Below are 22238 nucleotides of genomic sequence, written 5' to 3' on the forward strand. Positions count from 1 at the left end.
ATTATATTTTAGTGATGGACACACTAAAACAAAGAAAGCAAAGTATTGCCCAAGTCCAGCCGATAACCAAACAGGTACACTGTGGGCTAGAATTGAATCAAGACAAAAGTAAGTGCCGAGCCATGGGACCAATGTATGGTGAAAATAGACATAAAACCATGATGATTCCAGGTAAAACTAAAATATTTCAGCGGGGTCTTTTTGTTTTATTTCAATTTTAAGTTCTGAAAAAAAATTGAAAAAAATATGAAAATCTTTAATAAAAAACAAACAAAAACTGTTTTTTTAAATTTTTTTTCACTAAAAGATACTAACAACTTATATACATACTATAAGCTTTAAAAAAATCAAAATTTTCAAATTTAGGACTGCCTTTCCAAGGTTAGAAGAAAAATCCTAACAACGAATTCTAACATATTTCTGATCAACATAGCAATAAAACGTCTTTTGCTAAATCTTTAACATCAAAATTAAATAGCACTTACTAAAGACTTTTTTTCATTTAAACTTATACTTTTTACATTATTTAACTTTTAAGATTGTGTTTTTTTTAAAGAAAGGTTGCGTGATTTTTTCTCTCATAATTAATTTATCTTAATATGCTGCATTATAAGTGACTGACATTGTAGGCTGTGATGGCTTAGAAAACTCAATACCAGTTTTGTTAGCCCAGGCCATCGGCCCCTCGGGGCCTACAAAACTAGTTTTAATCTTTTTATTTTTATTTTACTATCTGCTAAAAGCTGTCTATAATCCCATACAATAAATAACTATTAAACATACAAATTAAAGTGAAACAGGGATCTTAAGGGATAAGACAAAGGATGATAAATTGATTACTCCTTCTGTAGATTAATATTATTGGTTAAAAAGTTTGGACTTTGCATGTTTGAACCATCAAATCATTAATCAATTCATAAATTATCAAAAGAATGAGAAAATGTGTTTATAAAACTTTGGATATGATTTACAATTCTATGTCCAGTTCACTCCCTCCCTCCTTCATTAAACATACACTTATATATAGACAGAAAGACATCCTGTTACTTTTTGTCTAGAGTTTTAGGATCTTTTGTTCTATCATACAAATTATTTAAATATCCTGTTTTGAAAAGCAGAATGCCGTTTTAAAATTTATTTTGTTAATTATAAGAGGGAGGGGACATTGGGATGTAAATCACACCAGTACCCACGTTAGCTCAAAAAAATTGTGTACTTTTACTAAAATTGATGGAATGGTTTCAATCAAACTAATATTTTACAAACATATAATCAAACAATAATTTTACATAAGAAATGGTTAGTTTCCTGTCATTATTTGTGGAAATCTACACGTATCACTTTATTGTCCTTTGTCTTATCCCTTAAGATCCCTGAAAGAAAGAAACAAGGATGACAACATCAATAACATGGATGAGATGGGAATATGGACAAGCAGTTTTAAAAAGAATTTCTTTAAATCCTGAAACCTTTCTTGCGTATTTTATAATTTTAATATTTATAGACCTTGACTGATATACAAAGTAAATTGTTTAGGGAATCTTCACAAAAAATGCAGCCGTCTGTCTTGAATAGCTGCTATACAAATTAAATTTCCCCTGAAAACAGACAAAAACAAAACTATTCAAAAGTACCCATAGTTGTTAAGTCAAAGAATAAGAAATGTCTTTATAAAGTTTGGAGACTAGTGTATTAAACAGTCAATTGTCCTCTCTATTTCTGGGACACATTCCATATAAGTTTCATTTTAAAAAAACCTAGAATAAACAAAACAAAATATTCTTACTAAAATATAAGCCAACGAATAGTAAATTATTATTATAGAGCTTTTTAGACTAGTGTTATAAACAGTCCAAAGCCCTCTACCTCCCAATGTATGATAAATAATTGATTTTATACATGATAAATACATGCAAATCGGCAAGATGGGAGGAAAAATGTGACTGTTTATTTGTTTGTGTAGCCATTGTTTCTTAGTGTTTGGACCTAAGTAGTAATGAAGAAGGATGAGACACTTTTGTTTAGCCACTAGGGCTATTAAGCTCCACGCTCAAGTATATTATACCTTGACCCGCTGTCACAAGTGAGCTACTCTTTATTACCTCACCCTCGCCAATTATGGCATGTGACTATAAATTATACTGGTACCAAAAGTTTTTATAGACACGTTATCTAATTAGTTAACTGGTCTTTTATTAAATCTTAATTGGATGGTTCAAACTAGCAGTGTCCACACAAAAGAAAACTTTTCCTATTTCTAAGAATCTTTACAGTTCTTATGTCCCCTTCTTCCCTGTTGTTTTGTTGTTTACAATTAAATTATACTGATAAATAAATTCTTCAATTTATGAAATGGTAGATTTAATATGGATCAAGGGGACATTGGAATGTAAAATTTGCTGGTACCCAAAGTTTCTCATTCATTGGTTCAAAAACTTTGGGAACTTTATTTTTCATCTTGATTGTTTGGTTTATACTATTAGTCTTGGTATGTTTTATTGATAATTTATGAATTGATTAATGATTTGATGGTTCAAACATGCAAAGTCCAAACTTTTTAACCAATAATATTAATCTACAGAAGGAGTAATCAATTTATCATCCTTTGTCTTGTCCCTTAAGATCCCTGTTTCACTTTAATTGGTATGTTTAATAGTTATTTATTGTATGGGATTATAGACAGCTTTTAGCAGATAGTAAAATAAAAATAAAAAGATTAAAACTAGTTTTGTAGGCCCCGAGGGGCCGATGGCCTGGGCTAACAAAACTGGTATTGAGTTTTCTAAGCCATCACAGCCTACAATGTCAGTCACTTATAATGCAGCATATTAAGATAAATTAATTATGAGAGAAAAAATCACGCAACCTTTCTTTTAAAAAAACACAATCTTAAAAGTTAAATAATGTAAAAAGTATAAGTTTAAATGAAAAAAAGTCTTTAGTAAGTGCTATTTAATTTTGATGTTAAAGATTTAGCAAAAGACGTTTTATTGCTATGTTGATCAGAAATATGTTAGAATTCGTTGTTAGGATTTTTCTTCTAACCTTGGAAAGGCAGTCCTAAATTTGAAAATTTTGATTTTTTTAAAGCTTATAGTATGTATATAAGTTATTTGTATCTTTTAGTGAAAAAAAATTTTGAAAAACAGTTTTTGTTTGTTTTTTATTAAAGATTTTCATATTTTTTTCAATTTTTTTTCAGAACTTAAAATTGAAATAAAACAAAAAGACCCCGCTGAAATATTTTGGTTTTACCTGGAATCATCATGGTTTTATGTCTATTTTCACCATACATAGGTCCCAGGGCTCGGCACTTACTTTTGTCTTGATTCAATTCTAGCCCACAGTGGGTATCTATCTATCAATATTTGACTATCTATTAATGTTTGTCCAATCCATCTATAAAGGTCTGTCGATCGGTTTATAATGAATAAACACAAAGATAAAGCAGATAATTATTTTTGTTTATCTGTTTATATATAAATCTACCAATGTCTGTTTGTGATCTTATAAATCTAAATTAGTTTTGGGCCGGATATCCGGTTGGCCTGATATCCGGTTTGGCCAGATATCCGGCCATTTTCAATATCCGCCCAGATACCGGACATTGAAACTATCTGGATACGGCCGGATATCTGGTAATTTGCAGAATATCCGGCGTTGGCCAGATATCCTGCCGAATATCGGATATCTGGCATTAAAAATCAGCCGGATATCCGGTATCCGGCCAAACCCTAATCTAAACATCCTATTTGGGGACAATAAAAAAACTTAAACTATCTATCTACATGTATATTTATTACATATCTATCTATCTATTTAGATACATTTAAATACTTGTAGTGACCGCTATCTATCTATCTATCTAGTTTTCTTGTATATCATCTACCTATGTATTTAGGGACAGCCCAGTACTTGTAATGAGACATCTGACCATAAAGAACTAAAAATCTGTCAGACCTTTTCATTTATCTATTTGTTACAAACTATCTATCTATCTTGTGATTGTAATTAACATTTATATATTATTAGTCAATATATGTTGCAAGCTATCTATCTATCTATCTATCTAGTTTTCTTGTATATCATCTATCTATGTATCTAGGGACAGCCAAGTACATGTAATGAGACATCTGACCATAAAGAACTAAATAAGGAGGATCAAAATTTTGGTTACAATGAGACAAGCAATGGATGCATTGAAATGCAGAACGACGCTAAGGTAAAAATATCAAGCTATCCAGTAGCTTGGGGGGGGGGGGGGTCAACACTCCCTAAAACAAGATACTAGAGAAATTGCTCTGCGTTTTTTTGATTGTATTTTCATATTGGAAGCCTTCGATCTGTTCTTAAATTTATCTAAATTTCATTTAATTAAGAAGCATAGAAAATCACTTTAACAGTTATTTCTCGCATCGTATTATAAACGGATTCGAATGAATACGAGAAAAGAATAGAAAATTAACCTATACAATTTTCTACCCATATTGATCATTTTCTGTTTGTTAGATTGTGCCTACATTGGCGTTTGAATCTATCAAGAACCAGATAGAAGCAAAGTGGAAGCAAGAAATAAAGCATAAAATACAAGAGGTCAGACTTTTTATTAGGGTTGGGCAGGATATTGAAAATGGCCCGATATCCAGCAAATTACCGGATATCCGGCATTATAAATCAGCCAGATATCCGGTATCTGGATAGTTTCAATATCCGGTAGCCTGCCGGATATTGGAAATAGCTGGATATCCTGCCAAACCAGATAGCTGGCCCAACCCTACGTTTAATTGAAGTAAAAGAAATAGAGGGGACACGAGCTATATGTAACTCAACCCATGGGATGGGTAACCTGTGTCGACTTTCAATAGCGTCGGAAATATTAACACAGCCAAGCCGCTACAAAAGAGCAGAAAGCAATTTGCTAGCAGATGAAAAAGGTCTCCAGCACTGCATTTTGACTAGGTAGTTGTCTGGGTTATACATCTATAAGGGTACATCTATTATTATACTTTTGATTTAGTTACATTCAATTTTTACCTGTAATAAATATAAATTAATTACAATATTAGTAATTTATCACACCGTAGGCAGCTTTCCACGGATATTAAAATAAAAATTTTAAGATTAAAATCAGTTTTGTTATCCACGTTAGCTGGGTTAATAAAACTGATATCAATTTTATGATTTTATTTGTATTTATGGAAAATTTCCCCTTATATATGATGCTATACATGATTTTTTCATTACAAACCGGTTCTAATCCAGCGTATACAAATCGGCTTCGAAGTCTTACTGGAAATATGTATAGTAATAGAGGCTATAAATATAATAATAGTTATTTTTTCATTTTTTCAGTATGGTTAAGAACCAGTTTTAATAAAGCTAAAATAAATTTAATTCGGAGCCATACTGATTATTCAATTATTTTTTAAGTATCTTTTTTTACAGGTTTACAATTTTAAGTAAGTTTTGTTATTTTCTTTTAATTGTTTAAGATCTAGAAGAATAGAAAAAAAGAATGATTATCTTGATAGTTCATTTTAAACACTTTTTTTTAAATTGCAATATTGATATAAAAAAATCTTCTGATTCATTTAAATTATAAATCACTCTTAAATCAGTATAAAGATTTGTATGTATAATTTGTTGAAATAGAAGGGACAAAGAGATTTCACTTTTATAAAGAAGAAGATATATAATATCTTTTAGTAATTTATACAATTTACCAAATAATACATTTAAAAATAGCAAAAAAATAAGGGATATTTAATATTCCTTGATATTATGACTGGGGAAAAATTGTCGTCAATTTAGGTTACTAACATTGACATCATTTATTGTTTATTTCGTGGGGATGGGGTAAAAGGGGTGGATACTGGTTTCATTATTTAGCCAGCTACGAGTTTCTAATGAAAATCTGGTGTAAGATCCAAGTAATAATAATGTTTTCGATGATAATATTTTTTGGTGCAGGGGGTGAGGGATTAAACATTAATTTTATCAGTATTAAGTGCTAGAACTTAAATATATCTATTTGTTCAAAGATGCCAGCAAAAATTGGTGGTTTAATAGTTTTTTTTTAAAGGTATAGTCCCTTTCGTGACAACGCCCCTTTAAGGGACGATTTTCCTTATTTTAACAGTAGCTTTTCTCCTATTTCAAGCCCCTGCGGGGGGCTCTAACCCTGAGGGGTCAATTGCCTAACCATGCGTGGCAATCATCTAACCCAATATAACCTAACCTAACATAAAATAACCTATTAAAAGCCTTTTTAAAAATACGACGAATCACCCCTTAGGGGGCGTTGTTAAGAAAGGGACTATACCCGTTTTTTTTAAACTTGTAAATGAACATCATTATTAATCAACGAGTTTGAAAGAACACCTTAGAAGATAACTCAATTTTGGTTGTAAATTCTCTGAGGGATAGAAACAAATTTAGTTCTGTCCCTATCAGCTGTTCAAACATTACTGCAAATGTTTGTTTTAAAAGATAATAGGCAGTTTGTTTTTCTATGTGTATATATGTATGGTGTTCTAAATGATTGTCTTTGTATTATCCGTATATTTGTGACTAGCGGCTACGCCACCTAACGCCTCTAGGGGCACTTGAGGAGGGGAGAGTCGAATTTGATAACCAAATTTTTCATTTCCTATTTTAAAAGAAAAAAAATGGGGGGGTGGGGTTTCTAGGGAGGTGGTACCCTCCCTAAAATAGTTATAAAACTTCCCGGGACCTCTGAGTAGCTACCCTGTTAAGGAGAGCCCGATCGGTTCAGCGGTTAGCGAGATCCTTCTGTACAAACAAACAGACACCCTGTTACTTTATTATAAGGATTGTTCCTGTCTGTTCTTTGTCTGTCTTTCTATCTGTATACCTTTCCAGGTGTCTCTCTTGCATCTTACTATCGATCTTTCTGGCTATCTTTCTACCCAACTGTCTTTCTATCTGTTTAGCTTTCTAGATGTCTCTCTTGCATCTTACTATCGATCTTTCTGGCTATCTTTCTTCCCAACTGTCTTTCTATCTGCCAATTTTAGTACAATTTTCTGTCTGTCTTTCTATCTAACATTCAGTGTGACTGTCTTTCTATGTGTCTTTCAAGCCGTCTGACTTTCTGGCTATCTTTTTATCTTCTATCTGTCAGTCTTTCAAGAATAATAAACCAAGTTAAAAAAAAAACTGATAAGGAAACAAATATTTTCTCATATTCATTCGAAACTGATTAATACCCGGTGGATTAGAACCAGTTCTCATCCATACGAAAAAACTATATTCAACATCCAGTTTTCTACGAATATAGAAATGTACAATCATAAGATTAAAACAAGTTTTTTAGCCCGTGCCTTTGGCATCTCGGGGCAAAAAAAACTAGTATTAATCTAATAATTTTATTTTCTATATCCGCGGAAAGCTGTTTCTAATACGATTCGAGAAATAACTATTATACGATTTTTTTACCAACATTGTATGGTCAATTTGATATCTAACTTAATATGCTTGTCAGGCCTCATACCTTTTTTTCATTCCAAAATATATCATAATTCCTTTTTTTCATCCTCTCCTCAATAATTTTCCTTCATTGAAAGTGAAGCTTTTCTACATATAAATTAAGGTCAGTCCGTCCGAGACGGATCGCTTTTTCCGTTAATTTAGGCATGTTAGAATTGTCATATCAATTTAAAACTTTGCATGGTGATTCCTGTAGTAGTTTGGTACGATTTAGAAAACGTATTAACTCTATAATCATTACCAGAATGTCCGTACGTCTATTTTAAACATGTTGATTTTTTTTACTTTTTTACAACAAATTTTTTTACAACCTAATTATCTGTTTGATCTGATTTTTGGTATACTGATTCCTGGGACAACAAAGTACAACAATATAAGCGAAACAACTCTATAATCAAGACCTAAAAATGTAAAAATATCCAAAAATCATTAGAAATTAGAGTTTTCTAACTTCAGGGTTTGTCCGTTTGAACATACACAACAAATAAACTCATCGGGCAAATATAAACATGTTAAAATCGTTCAATCGAATTAAAACCTTGAATTCTGTATCGATGAAAATGCATCAACTTTATAAATATATCCTAAAAAGTTACAATCATACATTTAAGCATAAATCAATTTCTTAACGTCCAGTATCCTACATTTAAAGCAATTTTAAGATATATTACTTACTAGTTATTGTTCAGATAATAAATGTATAAGTAAATATATATAACCCAGAAAACTACATGGTTCCAGTGGTGGAGATCTTTTTTGTCTTCAAGCAAATTGCTCTTTTGTAGCGACTTTGCTGTGTTAATATTTTCGACGCTATTGGCTGATATTCAAAGATTTAATTGAAAGTCAACTTAGGGTCCCCACTTAGTGAACCTACGCCTTCTATTCTAATGTTATTTTTTATCTTTATTTTAGTCAAAAAAATTTAGCTACGCTTTTCTTAATGTTGTCATCCTTCTTTGATCATTCTGAACACAAACTCTAAACTAAACATCCAAAAATAAACTATAAAAACCAACAACAAAAATTATTCGGAAAATGTTTGTCAAGGTTTCTTGATTTCATCTGTTTTTGGTGGTCCTTCTTATCTAACCCCTAAATATATATTTTTATTTAAAGATTAGATCGTTATAATCATTTTTGTAAACAAAGACATTTTAAAATATGGTTTAAACTTCTTAAAAATATCGCCAATTAAAAGTTTTTATATCTTTTTTACAGTGTTTTTTTCCTTAATCAAAAACTTTTCTCACTTGCTTTGTTTCTAAACTACCTAGTAAATTTTTAATTTAGATTTTAATTAATTTTCTGGATTTAAGGTTCCAAAAATCTTTATTTAAAATTGTTTAGAAACATTTTGTAAAAGTTAAAAGATCGACAAAAATTGTTCATCAACAAAATGTAATACTTTAAAAAGTTCTCCTATTAACATCTAATCAGATTTTTTTCCTAGAAATTTATAAGGTGGTTTCCCTTAAAGTGTTTATAGTTACCACAGTAATCCCCCTTTTAATTCAAATTAAATTGAAAATAAGGTGACGAAGGGTAATTTTTCGTGTTTTTGAGTTTCACCTTCGGTTAAGTTAGGTTAGATTAAATAGGTCACAAAGTTGCCCCGCAGTGTTAAGGCACCGCACTTTGAGGGAAAGCCCAATTAATCCTATAATTTTTCAGGGATTAAGTTAAGCAGAGTGTACCCTGTTTTGGTATACTCTGCTTTACTTGTCGAAATATTGGCCTACTCTGCTTTTCTTTCCAAAATATTGACATACTCTGATTAACTTGTTTAAAAAATTGGCTTGCTTTTTTTACTTGATAAAATATTGGCATACTTTGCTTTTCATGTCAAAATATTGACATACTCTGCTTAACTTGTCAAAATATTGACATACTCTGCCTTAATTAATGAAATTGATATCATCTGCTTTACTTGATGAATTATTGGCATACTCTGCCTTACTCTACATCCTTTTTTATATCTCTGCGGACAACTGATTATAATTAATTAATTTCAGCTGGAGGCGCAGAAGCAGTTGGATCAGAATGAGCTGCTCCTGAAGCTAGACAAGGTCCAGAACACGGCCATCCTTCAAACTGAGGCCCTTCAGGTTATTTAGATTTGGACAAGCCCCAAGGATTCTTGTGAAAGAATAGTTCATTCTCGCATCATATTATACACCTTTTCGCGGATATAAAATGTACAGTTATAAGATCAAAACCAGTTTTTTTAGCCTCGAGATGCCGAAAGTTTTAAAAAATGGTTTTAATTTTTTGATTCTACATTTTTATATTCGTAGAAAACTAGATATAATACGATGCTAGACAAAACAAACAAAAAACTGGATAGGAATATCTTCTCATTTAAACAAAAACTCATTTTTATGCTTAAATGTGGTTTAATTTTGGTTTTTAAATTTCATTTATTTCCCTGATATTATTTTTCTTTCTTTTAGTAATTAATAAAAATTCTAAAATCTTCCAAAACAAATTAAAAATCTTCTAAAATTGATGGATATAAATGATCATACCCGGGAATAAATGAATATTTACATCCACTATTTAAGGGGTCGTTTATATGGGAATGAAAAATTATCATTATTTTCATAAAATTAAATTCACACAGGCTGCTAAATACTTTTGGCAAAATTGTTCTTATTTATTCTGTAATAAAATTATTTTTAAATGTATTCTTTTTTATGAACTTTTTAGAAGGAGTATGAAAATTCTTGCTATGCCATCAACAAGATGATTGAATTGCTAAACAAAATGCTGAAAAGGTAAAAAATAATTTTTTTCAAATATTCTTTTTTTATTATCAAACCATTTGTTATTACCTATATTTAAAACAAGCGGCTTCGATCAACCTTATTTTTCGTGTTTTAGATTTAAAAGAAAATTAAATAAAAAAATTTTAGGGGATATTTTTTTTCGGGGGGGGGGGGGGGTAGTCGACCCAACTATTATAATTTTAGTTTTAAAAAGAAAATACAATTTTTTGGGGGTGAGGTATTTTTCATTTTTTTTTGGGGGGGGGTGGTTGGGGGTGTCCCACCTCCCAAGATAATAGCGGTTAGCGAGATCTTTCGGTACAAACAGACAGACCGACATCGTTCTACTTTGTATTATAGATAGCAAAAAAACTTATTGTTCTGTTGTACTGGGGTACAAGGGTTTGCTATCAAAGATAAGCTTGCTAATTTTAAGTTTATGGAAATAATTTTGATAATAATAATTGTAGTGAGAGACCTGAACATGAACCTGGAGAGCCTCATATGCTCAAATCAGAATTTGAATGCCCAATTTGCTTTGAGGTATATTTTTTATTTTTCATAATCTTATTTAGTTTTAGAATACTTTTTTTTCCCCTGCTTAAGATCATGCATTAAAAAAAATATTTAATCAAAGTTAATTATTTACTACCAAGTAAGATTGTACGATTTGCACGTTTCAATCAATCAAAGCATAATGCAGTTAAAGAGTTTACTAACAGGGCTAACAACTTTTTTTAATCTTATATTTTTTTGAATAAGGACACCTGCATAATTCTAACAATAGAAATATAAGAATAGAAGCATATTCTGAACCCTTTTTTCGTCAAATCTAAGAAGGAACATTTCTAGCAGACAAAAGTATTGTTTACTTTCGACTCAAGCTGATGTGGATTCTTTAAAAATGATAGACTCGCTACTCGATAGTGAGGCAAAATTATTTTTGTGAAAAATCATCTAAAAGCATGTTAAAAATCTACAAAAATTAAACAAAATCATATGTTAATAACCCTTTTAAGATTTTATTTAATTTTTGTAAGTTTTTTTATTCGATTTTAGAGGATTTTTCTCAAAAATAATTTTGCCTCACCAGAAAGTAGCCAGCCTAACTTTTTTTTTTTTTTAAAGAATCCACTTCTGTTTGAAGCTTTCAAATTGAAGACGAAATTTTTGGGCAATTGATTCTGATTCCGCAAAGCTTTCTACTATGAAAATATACTGTTTACAGCTGACTTTTATCTATGTATGAAATGAAAAAAAACATACGTTCATAACAAGATGTATACACAATTTCAACCAATGAGATTAAATGTATGTACCTATGCAATTCTCCTATTGGCTCAATCAGACATTACCTCTCTTACTTAGTACCTTTATAAATCTAACAATGTTTTCAGACCCTTTATACAGATAAAAGGTTTCATCATCAGGGTTGTAATTTTTTTCATGTTTAAAGGAAATGAGACCACCTGTGAAAATCTGGCAATGTACTGATGGCCATGCTATCTGTGAGTTCTGCAGAAACAAACTCAATCCTAAGAAATGTCCAAGTTGTTCCAGGTACAGATTTCGTTTTCTTTGACATCAATCGCCACATTTCATTTAATTTCACTGTAATACATTGATATCTGATTTTGTGCGTATCTGTGTCCACTAAGATTTTCAGACCCCGTTTTTTCACTTGTCATTCAAAATGCTATGGGATTAGTAAAAAGAATTTACTAATAGCTTAGCCTCTGGGATCTAAAGAATCTTTAATCAGGCAAGTGAGAAAGCTTTCCTTAAAATGAAGAACTCAATCAATTCATTTGGTTTTTGGAATCTTAATGAACAGATAAAAGAACTATTTCAGTCGATCCTCCCAACCTTTTGAATTTTTGATTTAAAAGAAAAAGTTTAAAAATATTTTGGTGGAGGTTAATTTTTTTCTAGGGGCGATTTATTTAGGGAGGTTGGTGGTACATTCCCCTAAGATAGTTATAAACCTTCCCGTGAGAAGCTACAATATAAAGGAGGATTTTATTTGTTCAGCGGTTAGCGAGATCCTTAAGTACACACATACAGACACAAAGACAGAAAGACATCCTGTTAAATGTATATAAGGATGATTGTTAAATTTAAAATTTTAGGATTTTGGAGGGAAGGAATCATACAGTTGAGAAGATGGCTAGAAGCTTCTATGGAGAGGACGACAATTAAACAAGGACAATAAAGTCGAATAATAGAAAGGCATTTCAAAGCTATTGTAAATCATATTATATTAATAACAAATTTCCTTCACATTTATATATTCGGCTGGTCACCTACTTTCAGATACAAAAATTAAATGATTTAGAGCCTATCAAGGGAGGGAGAAGACATTAAATCAAAGACGCTAAATTAAACTGGTACCCAAAGTTTTCATACCTACGTTATCTTATTCTTTGGCTTAAAAACTTTGGATCCTTCTTAAAATTTGATTTGGGGGTTTAAAACTAGTAGTGTTCAAAGTTTACAACAAATAATCTATAATTTGTTTATCATCATTGGGAATGTATATTAATTTATCATCCATTGACTTATCCCTTAAGATACCTCCATATGTTTATACTAGCGGCTTCGCCCCTAGCCTCTAGGGACACAATCATTTATAGAGTAGCTTTGTCAGTTATAACCATAGTTATAAGATTGGACCTGTATTTATGTAATTAAGAGCGAAGCTTTTCTATAGTTAGGGTCGGTCCGTCCGTACGTCCGTGACGGAAAACCTTTTGTTAATTTAGGCACGTTAGAACTGTCCTATCGATTTCAAATTTTGCATGTTGATCCCTGTAGTATGTAGATACAATTTTGAAAGCGCAGCAACTCTATAATCGTTACCAGAATATCCGTAAGTCCATTTTCAACATGTTGAAAAAAAATTTTATACGATCTAATTATCCGATTGATCTGATTTTTTTGTATACTGATTTCTGGGACAACAAAGTACAATATTGCAAGCGAAGTAACTCTATAATCAAGTCCTAGAAATGTAAGTATGTCCATAAACATTATCCTGCATCAAGCAATTTTTCAACAAATTTGCTTACCAATTTGCTTCGACTCTTATACATTTATATTCTGATTATTCAGTTCTGACACTCTACAAGTGCTAATGCCCCTTTGTCCTACCTTTTCAGAGCTTCGCTTTTATAGATATTGTCATACTTGTTTTTAATAATGTTTGTAGATGTAAACTTGTTAATAAATGCAATAACAATAAAATACAATAAAAATTGTCTTATAAAATATTCATAATATATTTTATTGAAGCGAAGCTTTTCTATGATTAGGTATTGTAATTCTGTCTGTACGTAACGGATAGCTCTTGTTTTTAATCAGGGGCTGCTATTCAGCCAATTAATTTCATTTGAAAATGCAGAAGATTAAATATTTTGTTGGAGTAAACATTTTGAAACAATGAGTCCTCAACAAGGAAAGTGTTAATGTTCGTTTGTTTATGGTCATATTTTATTCCTTCGCTTTTATGGATGTTGTCATCCTTTTATTTGCAAATTCAATCTAAAAATGGACATAAGGTCTACATAGAATTCACTTTATTGAAATTCTAATAAACTGAATTAGCTGCGCTAGTTATGAACATAATTTTACATTTATAATGAATAGTTAGGGCTAGACTGCATTAATCAAATCTGTATGTTACTTATTATATGTTATTATAAGCATAGCTACTCTATAATCTGTATGTTATTTATTATATGTTATTATAAGCATAGCTACTCTATAATCTGTATGTTATTTATTATATGTTATTATGAGCATAGCTACTCTATAATCTGTATGTTATTTATTATATGTTATTATAAGCATAGCTACTCTATAATCTGTATGTTATTTATTATATGTTATTATAAGCATAGCTACTCTATAATCTGTATGTTATTTATTATATGTTATTATAAGCATAGCTACTCTATAATCTGTATGTTATTTATTATATGTTATTATAAGCATAGCTACTCTATAATCTGTATGTTATTTATTATATGTTATTATAAGCATAGCTACTCTATAATCTGTATGTTATTTATTATATGTTATTATAAGCATAGCTACACTATAATCTGTATGTTATTATAAGCATAGCTTATATAGGTTATTTAGATCTTAAGCCTAAGAAACAAAAGCCTTACTACTTTAAATTATAGGATTGTGGTTACTGCGCTGCTAATAAATATAATTATTCTCGTTGTTATTTAATATATTAAGATTAATCATTTCTTTTATAAAACATTTGTTGTTACATATTAACAGTAATATAGTATTATATACAAGCGAGGGAGTACATACTGGGCTGTTTATTACAATAGTCCCCAAAGTTTTACAATAACGTTATCTTATTCGTTGTTTTAACAACTTTTGGAACTTTTATTTAATTTTAATTGGTTTGTATCCAGACGTTTCAACCATTGTAATCTACAGAAAGGATAATCATGTTTCAGAAAATATAAAATAATCAGCATTCAAACTTTTGCACCAATAGTTTTAATTTACATACTTAAGGCCTAACAACAATTTATCGTCCATTGTATTATCCCTTAAGATCTCTAAATGTAAATTGTAGTAGTATCCAAAATTTTATAAACACATTCTTCTCTTCGTTGTTTCAAAACATTATTAAAAAGCATCATTGTCTAAAAATGTTTACCAATAGTTTTATCATAACTTAACATCAATTTTTCTAAATTGTCTTAAGATCCTCTCTCCACATATCTATAATACAAAGTATCTTGATGTCTGTCCGTCCGTCCGTCTGAAGCTTAAGATCACGGTAACCACTGAACCGATCGGATTCTACTCTTCAGGGAATATACCTACTGGTCCTGTGGTGGTTTTAGGCTATTTTCTTGGGGGGTGGGACACCCCCAACCCCCCCAAAAACAAAAAAATCCCCTCCAATTTTTTTTTGTAGGTGATATCCTTGGTCCTTTTTTTGTAGAATATTTCCTTGGTTCTTCTTATTTTTTATTTTTTTTTTACGAATTTCACCTTAACTTTTTTTTATCCTCTCTTGGGGAAAAGCCCCTAGAGGCTAGGGGCGAAGCTGCTAGTATAGTCATATTGGACCTAGTTTGCATTTAAAATAAACTTTTTAAAAGTGTGAATAACCTAAATATACACAATACATGCCCAAAGTAATTTATTTACATAGTAAAACAATGTAATTTAGCTTTGATTTTATTTATCCATGACTTAGTTTCATGCTTTTCTTTATTGAAGGTTTATAATAATAATAATATAATTAAAAGACAATGCTAAACCAATTCTAGTGTACATATTACATTTAAAATCTAAAAAACAAAATAGAAATGATGATAAAATTATCCATTCTTCGCTTTCTCTTCCCATTTGGAAATAACTTTAGATTTGGCTTCTCCGGGTTTCTAAAAAAAGGTATATTATTAACAAGAATGACAACATCCATAAAAGCGAAGCTCTGAAACTGTATTAAAGACGAACACTAATTCTTGTGAAAAGTCAGAACTGAATATACAAAATATAAATAAATATGTTTTGACAAAATTATACGTAAATTTGTTGCGAAACTTCTTAAATACAGAATTCTGTTTAAGGACATACTGACATTTGGACTTGATTATAGAGATGCTTCGCTTATAATATTGTACCTCATTGTAATAGGAATCAGTACTCCAAAAATCAGATCAATCGGATGATTATATTCCATAAAAAATTGTTGAAAAAAAGTTAAAAATCAACATGCTTAAAATGGACATTTTAGTAACGATTTCTAAATCGTACCTAACTACTACAGGAATCATCATACAAAGTTTGAAATCGATAGGACAATTCTAACATGCCTAAATTAACAAAAAAAAAGCTATCAGTTACGGATGGACGTACGGACGGACCGATCCTAATTATAGAAAAGATTCGCTTTTAAAAAGGAAATATTATTATTTGGATCTTACGCGAGATTTTCATGTTCTCTAATAAAGAATAACACGCAGTGGGCTAAAATCACGATTTCCATCTTCCATCCCCTCCCCTCCTCCCCCTACTGAATGAACGAACTAAAAGGCATAAAATAGCCTTAAACCATACAAAGACTTAGAATTTACATAATATAGACTAAAACCATCCAGGACCTAGTTAAGCTTACCTAAAATAAAAAAAAATCTGTCGATTCACTGGTGAGCGAGATCTTAAAGAACAGACAAAAAACTTCACTTCTTGATATCATAGCAGGGACTAGGGAATGTGATTCAGACAAACAATTCAAAGTGAAAATTTCCCCACATCCCTATTTCCCTTATTTCCCCCCCCCCCCCTACCTCCTTATCCACTTCCCTTCACCTACACTAAAAAAAAAAAGTTTCAACAAAATATTTAATTTTTCGCAATTTCAAATTAAATTAATTGGCTGAATGGCAGCCCCTGCATAATAGGATGGATTAATACCTTTGCCCATTTTTGACCACTCCTGGAACTATTCTTGTCGTTCTTGCTAAGCTGTAACTCTCTCAGTATATTAATCACACTCTGAAATAAAATTATCTATATAACAATACTATAATATGGCCATAACATGCCTAATTAATTGCATTATAGTTATATATTGCATCGTATTATAGACAGCTTTCCACGGATGTTCAAATGAAAAATTATAAGATTAAGATCAGTTTTGTTGGCCTAACAAAACTGGTATTAATTTAAAGATTTTTATTTTATTATTTGTGGAAAATTGTCTGTAATACGATGATATACATGATCTTTCAGTTTGGCTGAGAACCAGTTCTAATCCATCAGACATAAATTGGTTTTAATCCTTATTGGAAAATAAATTTTATGCTTATAATACAATTAAAATTAGATACATTCATTAATCCCCCACACCGCACCGCCTTAAAAACACTTAGCTTAGGGGTGTTAATTTTTTAAATTGTATGACAATTTAAATAAAGTCACGAGTGCAACCTAAGCCCATACTTATCGAAAAAGAATTTTCATGTGTGCCCTTCCCCTCTAAATGATTATTGTTTGCATGTTTTAAATATTTAACGTCAAGGTACATTATTTTTTTTTACAAGACTATTTATAGATGTTTAGATTTACCCTAAAAATTGAACCTAACATTTCAATGAATTTTTAAGTTATGCCTTGGACTTCCAATAAGTGAAACATTTTATTTTTTGTTGGTTTATAAACCCATATCTGCAGTGAAAAAGTTACCAGAAGCTTTGCACAATAGAAATAGAAGAGTAGAAGAATATTCTGAACCCTTTTTTCGTCAAATCTAAGAGAGAACATTCCTAGCAGACAAAAGTATTGTTTACTTTCGACTCAAGCTGATGTGGATTCTTAAAAAATGATAGACTCGCTATTCGATAGTGAGGCAAAATTATTTTTGTGAAAAATCATCCAAAAGCACATTAAAAATCTACAAAAATTAAACAAAATCATATGTTAATAACCCTCTTAAGATTTTATTTCATTTTTGTAAATTTTTTTATTCGATTTTGGAGGATTTTTCACAAAAATAATTTTGCCTCACCAGCGAGTTGCCAACCTAACTTTTCTTTTAAGAATCCAACTTTGTTTCAAGCTTTCAAATTGTAAACGAAATTTTTGGGCAATTAATTCTGATTCCGCAAAGCTTTCTACTAAGAAAATATACTGTTAACAGCTGACTTTTATGTATGTATGAAATGAAAAAAAACATGCCTTCGTAGGAAAATGTGTACATAATTTCAACCAATGAGATCCAATGTAAATTCTGATGCGATTCTCCTATTGGCTCAATCAGACATTCCCTCTCTTTCTTAGTACCTTTATTCTTTGCACATAAAATGTAATGAAGAAAAACGGAAATCTATGAAGGTCATTAGCAACTCTTTAATTAAATTTTACGGAAATTTTCCCTTATATTGTTAGAAGACTACCCAACCTCCTATAACTCAGAAAATATTGGACTATCCTTATACTAAAGTAACAGGATGTTTGTCTGTATGTCTGTGTGTCTGTACCGAAGGATCTTGCTAACCGCTGAACCGATCGGGTTCTCCTTAACAGGGTAGATTCTCAAGGGTTCTGGGAAGGTTTATAACTGTTTTGGGGGAGGGTACAACCACCCTTCCAAGAGAAATGACAAAAAAATCGAAATTTTTAAAAATATATGGAAGACTTCAACGTAACATAAAGAGGTATCGGAACATAAAGAAGTAACGTAGAGACTTTAACAAACAAAAACATCTAAAGTGCCACTAGAGGCCTCTAGGGGCGTAGCCACTAGTATAACATAATTTCGTATGTTTTGTCCTTTCAATTTCATTGAGATTCCTGTAACACTTAGGTACAATTAAGGTAGCTAAGCAACTCTATAATACAGTGTGTGTGTTTTTATGAGAACTTTTTTGAAAAAAATTTTACCCCACTTATAGTTATCAGAATTTAATAATTAATGGCTTATTTTCTTTTTTTTTATAACTATTTCTAGAACATCAAAAAAATATTGTTTTTATTTAAAAAGTACAGTAAAATTCAAAAATTCAAAAACTAGGTGTCAACATCTAAAAATGGTTTTAGCGCATTTTTCTCATGCTCAAATCTTCTACCCTTTGCAAGAATGGCTGCAAAACACTTCAAAGTTTAGATACAGAGTTAAAAATTGATACAGTTACTTTTGGGGACATGTACAAGAACATATCAAAGTTTGAAGGCCATATCTAAACCAGGGAGGGAGTACTGGCCTCCCAAAGTCGACAACTAAAAATCCAATTGCAAAGGGTAGAAGATTTGAAAAAAATCGCACTGTATTTACCAAAAAGTCCCTACGACAACGAAGATTTCTGAATGTAATCAAAACAATATTTAATATGATGTTATAATCAGATTTATTTGGTTTTTATCATTGATTCCATAAACTATTAGGTAATATGATACAAGCGAAGCATCTCTATAATCAAGTTTAAAATGTAGGTATGTCCATAATATGCTTCCCGTTAAAGATCTAATTCCAGTATGACATCGAAACTAACTAATATCCGCTGGATTACAACCGGTTCACAGCCATACTAAAAAATCATGTATAGCATCGTATTACAGACAATTTTTCGCGACAACTAAAATAAAAATCATAAAATTAAAACCAGTGTTGTTAGACTGGGCCTTCGGTCCCTCTGGCTAACAAAATTTTTCATTTTAATATCCGCGGAAAGCTATCTATACTACGATAATAACTATTATATAAGAAATATTTTAATTCTATCATGTAGCTGAGGTGTTTGTTTATCTACTTACAAAAACAGGATTATACAGTTTTTTCATTGTTCCTAAGTATAAAGTGGATATAGCGAAAAGTGCAGCTGGAAAAGTGCAATTAATATAAAACAGTTAACAAATACTTAATTTTATTTGTACAGCATGTAGACATAAAAATACATTGAGTGAATCATTTTTTAATAGTGCAGCTACTCTATTATTCACTTTGTCTGTCAGTCCGTAACGCTATGTGGGAAACGTGATTTTCTCGGCTCCTATTCAAGATATACAGCTGAAATTTTTAGTGAAGATTTCTATTACTTACGTACATCGAATCTATACATTGTTTTGTCAATCTGTCTGTTACTTGGGGAACTAGATCGATTCCAAGATTTTCAAGTTTATGTGATTTTCTCAATTTCTATTCAAGATGGAAGGCTGAAACTTTCAGAGATTATTTTATTTTACATTCAAAATATTTTCACCAAGTTTTATTAAGATTTGTTTATTAATTGGAGTGCAAGATCAATTCCTAGATTTTTAGGTTTTAATGATTTTCTCTATTTTTATTATACATATTTCCATCAAGTTTCATTCATGGTTGTCTATTATTGCGGTGCTAGATCGGTTCCTAGACTTTTCAGTTTTCGTGATTCAAAGGTTGCGTGATTTTGAAGGCTTCGTGATTTCCCTATTTTATCAAGTTTAATGATAAATGTATAAATTTTTCCCGATTTCCATTTAAAATTTTTGAGTGTTGCTATTTATGGATGTTGTCATCCTTGTTTGTTTAGATTAAGTCATTTTTCTCCTCAACATAGCTAACAATTTAACATCAACTAACTATCTATTAACTTATATTACTATCTATCTACTATTCTAAATACATGAATATAAATATTATTCTATCTAATATCGGAGCATCTCTATCTTACTATCCTACCTATCTAACTTTTTATTCATATATCTTTCTATCCAACTATCTATCTTTCTATATATCTATTAATCTACCTATTTAACCAGATATCAATCGAACTTTTTATTTATCATCTACCTATCAAACGCTATAGCTAACTCTCTACCTAACTAATTATCTATCTACCAACATGACTATATATTTATATCTATCTATCTATCCTTCACCTTTGTTTCTTCGCCAGCCCCTGGTGCTAACAATTCATCATCACGTCCCAAACCAGTTAAATAGCTTCTACAAACAAAGATCAATATAAAAGACCAGGGAATGGCCTATAAATTGATGTATATCCCCAATGTTGACATACAAAATATTAGTGGTTGAATTGTTTGATCACTCAACGTAATTAACCAACCAATAAAAGTCGCCAAAGTTGTTGAGCCAGCGAATAAGAAAATGTTATTATTAAACTTTAGGAACTAGTGTAAAAAACTGACCAATTTCCTTCCTGAGTTTTGCTTTTAAAATATCTGGTGACTTGTTTACACAGGGAAAAATATTAAATTTTATGATGGAATTTTTAAAAGCGAAGCTTTTCTATAATTAGGGTCGGTCCGTGCGTACGTCCGTCCGTCACAAACGGATAGCTTCTTTCGTTAATTTAGGCATGTTAGAATTGTCCTATCGTTTTCAAACTTTGCATCATGATTCCTTTAGTAGTTAGGTACGATTTAGAAAGCGTAGCAACTCTATAATTATTACAAGAAAGTCCGTACGTCCATTTTAAACATGTTGTTTTTATATACTTTTTTAACAACAAATTTTTATGTGATCTAATCATCCGATTGATCTGATTTTTAGTATGTTGATTCCTGGGACAACAAAGTATAATGTTATAAGCAAAGAAACTCTATAATAAAATCCTAAAAATGTAAGTATGTCCATAAACATTATTCTGTATCAAGCAGTTTTTCAAAAAATTACTTATAATTTTTGTTCGACTCTTATACATTTATATTCTGACTATTCAGTTCTGACACTATATAAGTGTTAATGTCCCTTTGTCCTACCGTTTCAGTGCTTCGCTTTTATGGATGTTGTATTACATAAAAATAAATCCTACTAACGGCTAAACCCTTAGCACCTTTAATTCTTTCATGCTTGAACAAGCGACAATTACAACTTCCAGGCAAAGGTGAAATTAAAGAAAACTGATGGTAGTGCATAAAAAATGACGTCATACAAATGACTAATGGTAGGCAGTAAATATTTAAATTGACCAATAGTAGGCCGGCATGACCTCATTTTTTTAGGCACTATCATCAGTTTCAATTACTTTAATTGCATATAACTCTTGCTGCTATAGGACCTTCTACAAAGATATGAACCTGGTTTCAAATTATTAATTTTTTCTTAAAATATATATATTGAAGAACAAATGTTATGCAATAAAAGGGCCATTAAATAAGATGCACCTGACAACAACTGCCCACGGGATGGCTGTATTCAGAGGTTCCAGCTCTTCAAAATTTTGTGATCCTTCAAACATTTCTTTCTCCTAAATATATTAATAATATCAAACTACAAATTTATCAATTTATTCTTCATATCAAGGACGTCCAATGAGGGGGGGGGGTAATGGGATAATTACCCCCTCCCCCCTTCAAATAAAAAAAGCTTGGACGCCCTTGCTTCATATCCATAAATTAAAATACAAATGACCAATGATAGGCCAGTATACATTGTAATTAACCAATGGTAAATTGTATACTATCATTGGTCATTTG

At 30.8% G+C, this 22238-nt stretch overlaps 2 protein-coding genes across 3 annotated transcripts in view; one reads left to right on the top strand and one right to left on the bottom strand.

Moving 5' to 3' along the window:
* The window catches only part of LOC145328022 (uncharacterized), a 38197-nt gene extending 25664 nt beyond the window's left edge, over positions 1-12533 (top strand). The window contains exons 11-18 of one of the 2 annotated variants that reach the window (XM_080171569.1): positions 13-74; positions 4106-4222; positions 4510-4593; positions 9525-9617; positions 10219-10286; positions 10748-10820; positions 11734-11837; positions 12407-12533. In XM_080171569.1, coding sequence (XP_080027695.1) covers positions 13-74; positions 4106-4222; positions 4510-4593; positions 9525-9617; positions 10219-10286; positions 10748-10820; positions 11734-11837; positions 12407-12476 — 671 coding nt within the window. In that variant the 3' untranslated portion in view covers positions 12477-12533. The remainder of the gene's footprint in view (positions 1-12; positions 75-4105; positions 4223-4509; positions 4594-9524; positions 9618-10218; positions 10287-10747; positions 10821-11733; positions 11838-12406) is intronic. The other variant, XM_080171568.1, reaches the window with a different exon arrangement.
* Positions 12534-15478: 2945 nt separating this feature from the next.
* Positions 15479-22238, bottom strand: part of LOC145328410 (uncharacterized) — a 79991-nt gene continuing 73231 nt past the window's right edge. The window contains exons 43-46 of the mRNA XM_080172050.1: positions 21927-22009; positions 20679-20745; positions 16737-16817; positions 15479-15700 (exon numbers count right to left, since the gene is read on the bottom strand). Coding sequence (XP_080028176.1) covers positions 15638-15700; positions 16737-16817; positions 20679-20745; positions 21927-22009 — 294 coding nt within the window. The 3' untranslated portion in view covers positions 15479-15637. The remainder of the gene's footprint in view (positions 15701-16736; positions 16818-20678; positions 20746-21926; positions 22010-22238) is intronic.

The sequence above is a fragment of the Acartia tonsa genome, chromosome 9 (genome assembly GCF_053477335.1).
Source record: "Acartia tonsa isolate MP-2025a chromosome 9, ASM5347733v1, whole genome shotgun sequence".
NCBI classification, from domain to species: domain Eukaryota; kingdom Metazoa; phylum Arthropoda; class Copepoda; order Calanoida; family Acartiidae; genus Acartia; species Acartia tonsa.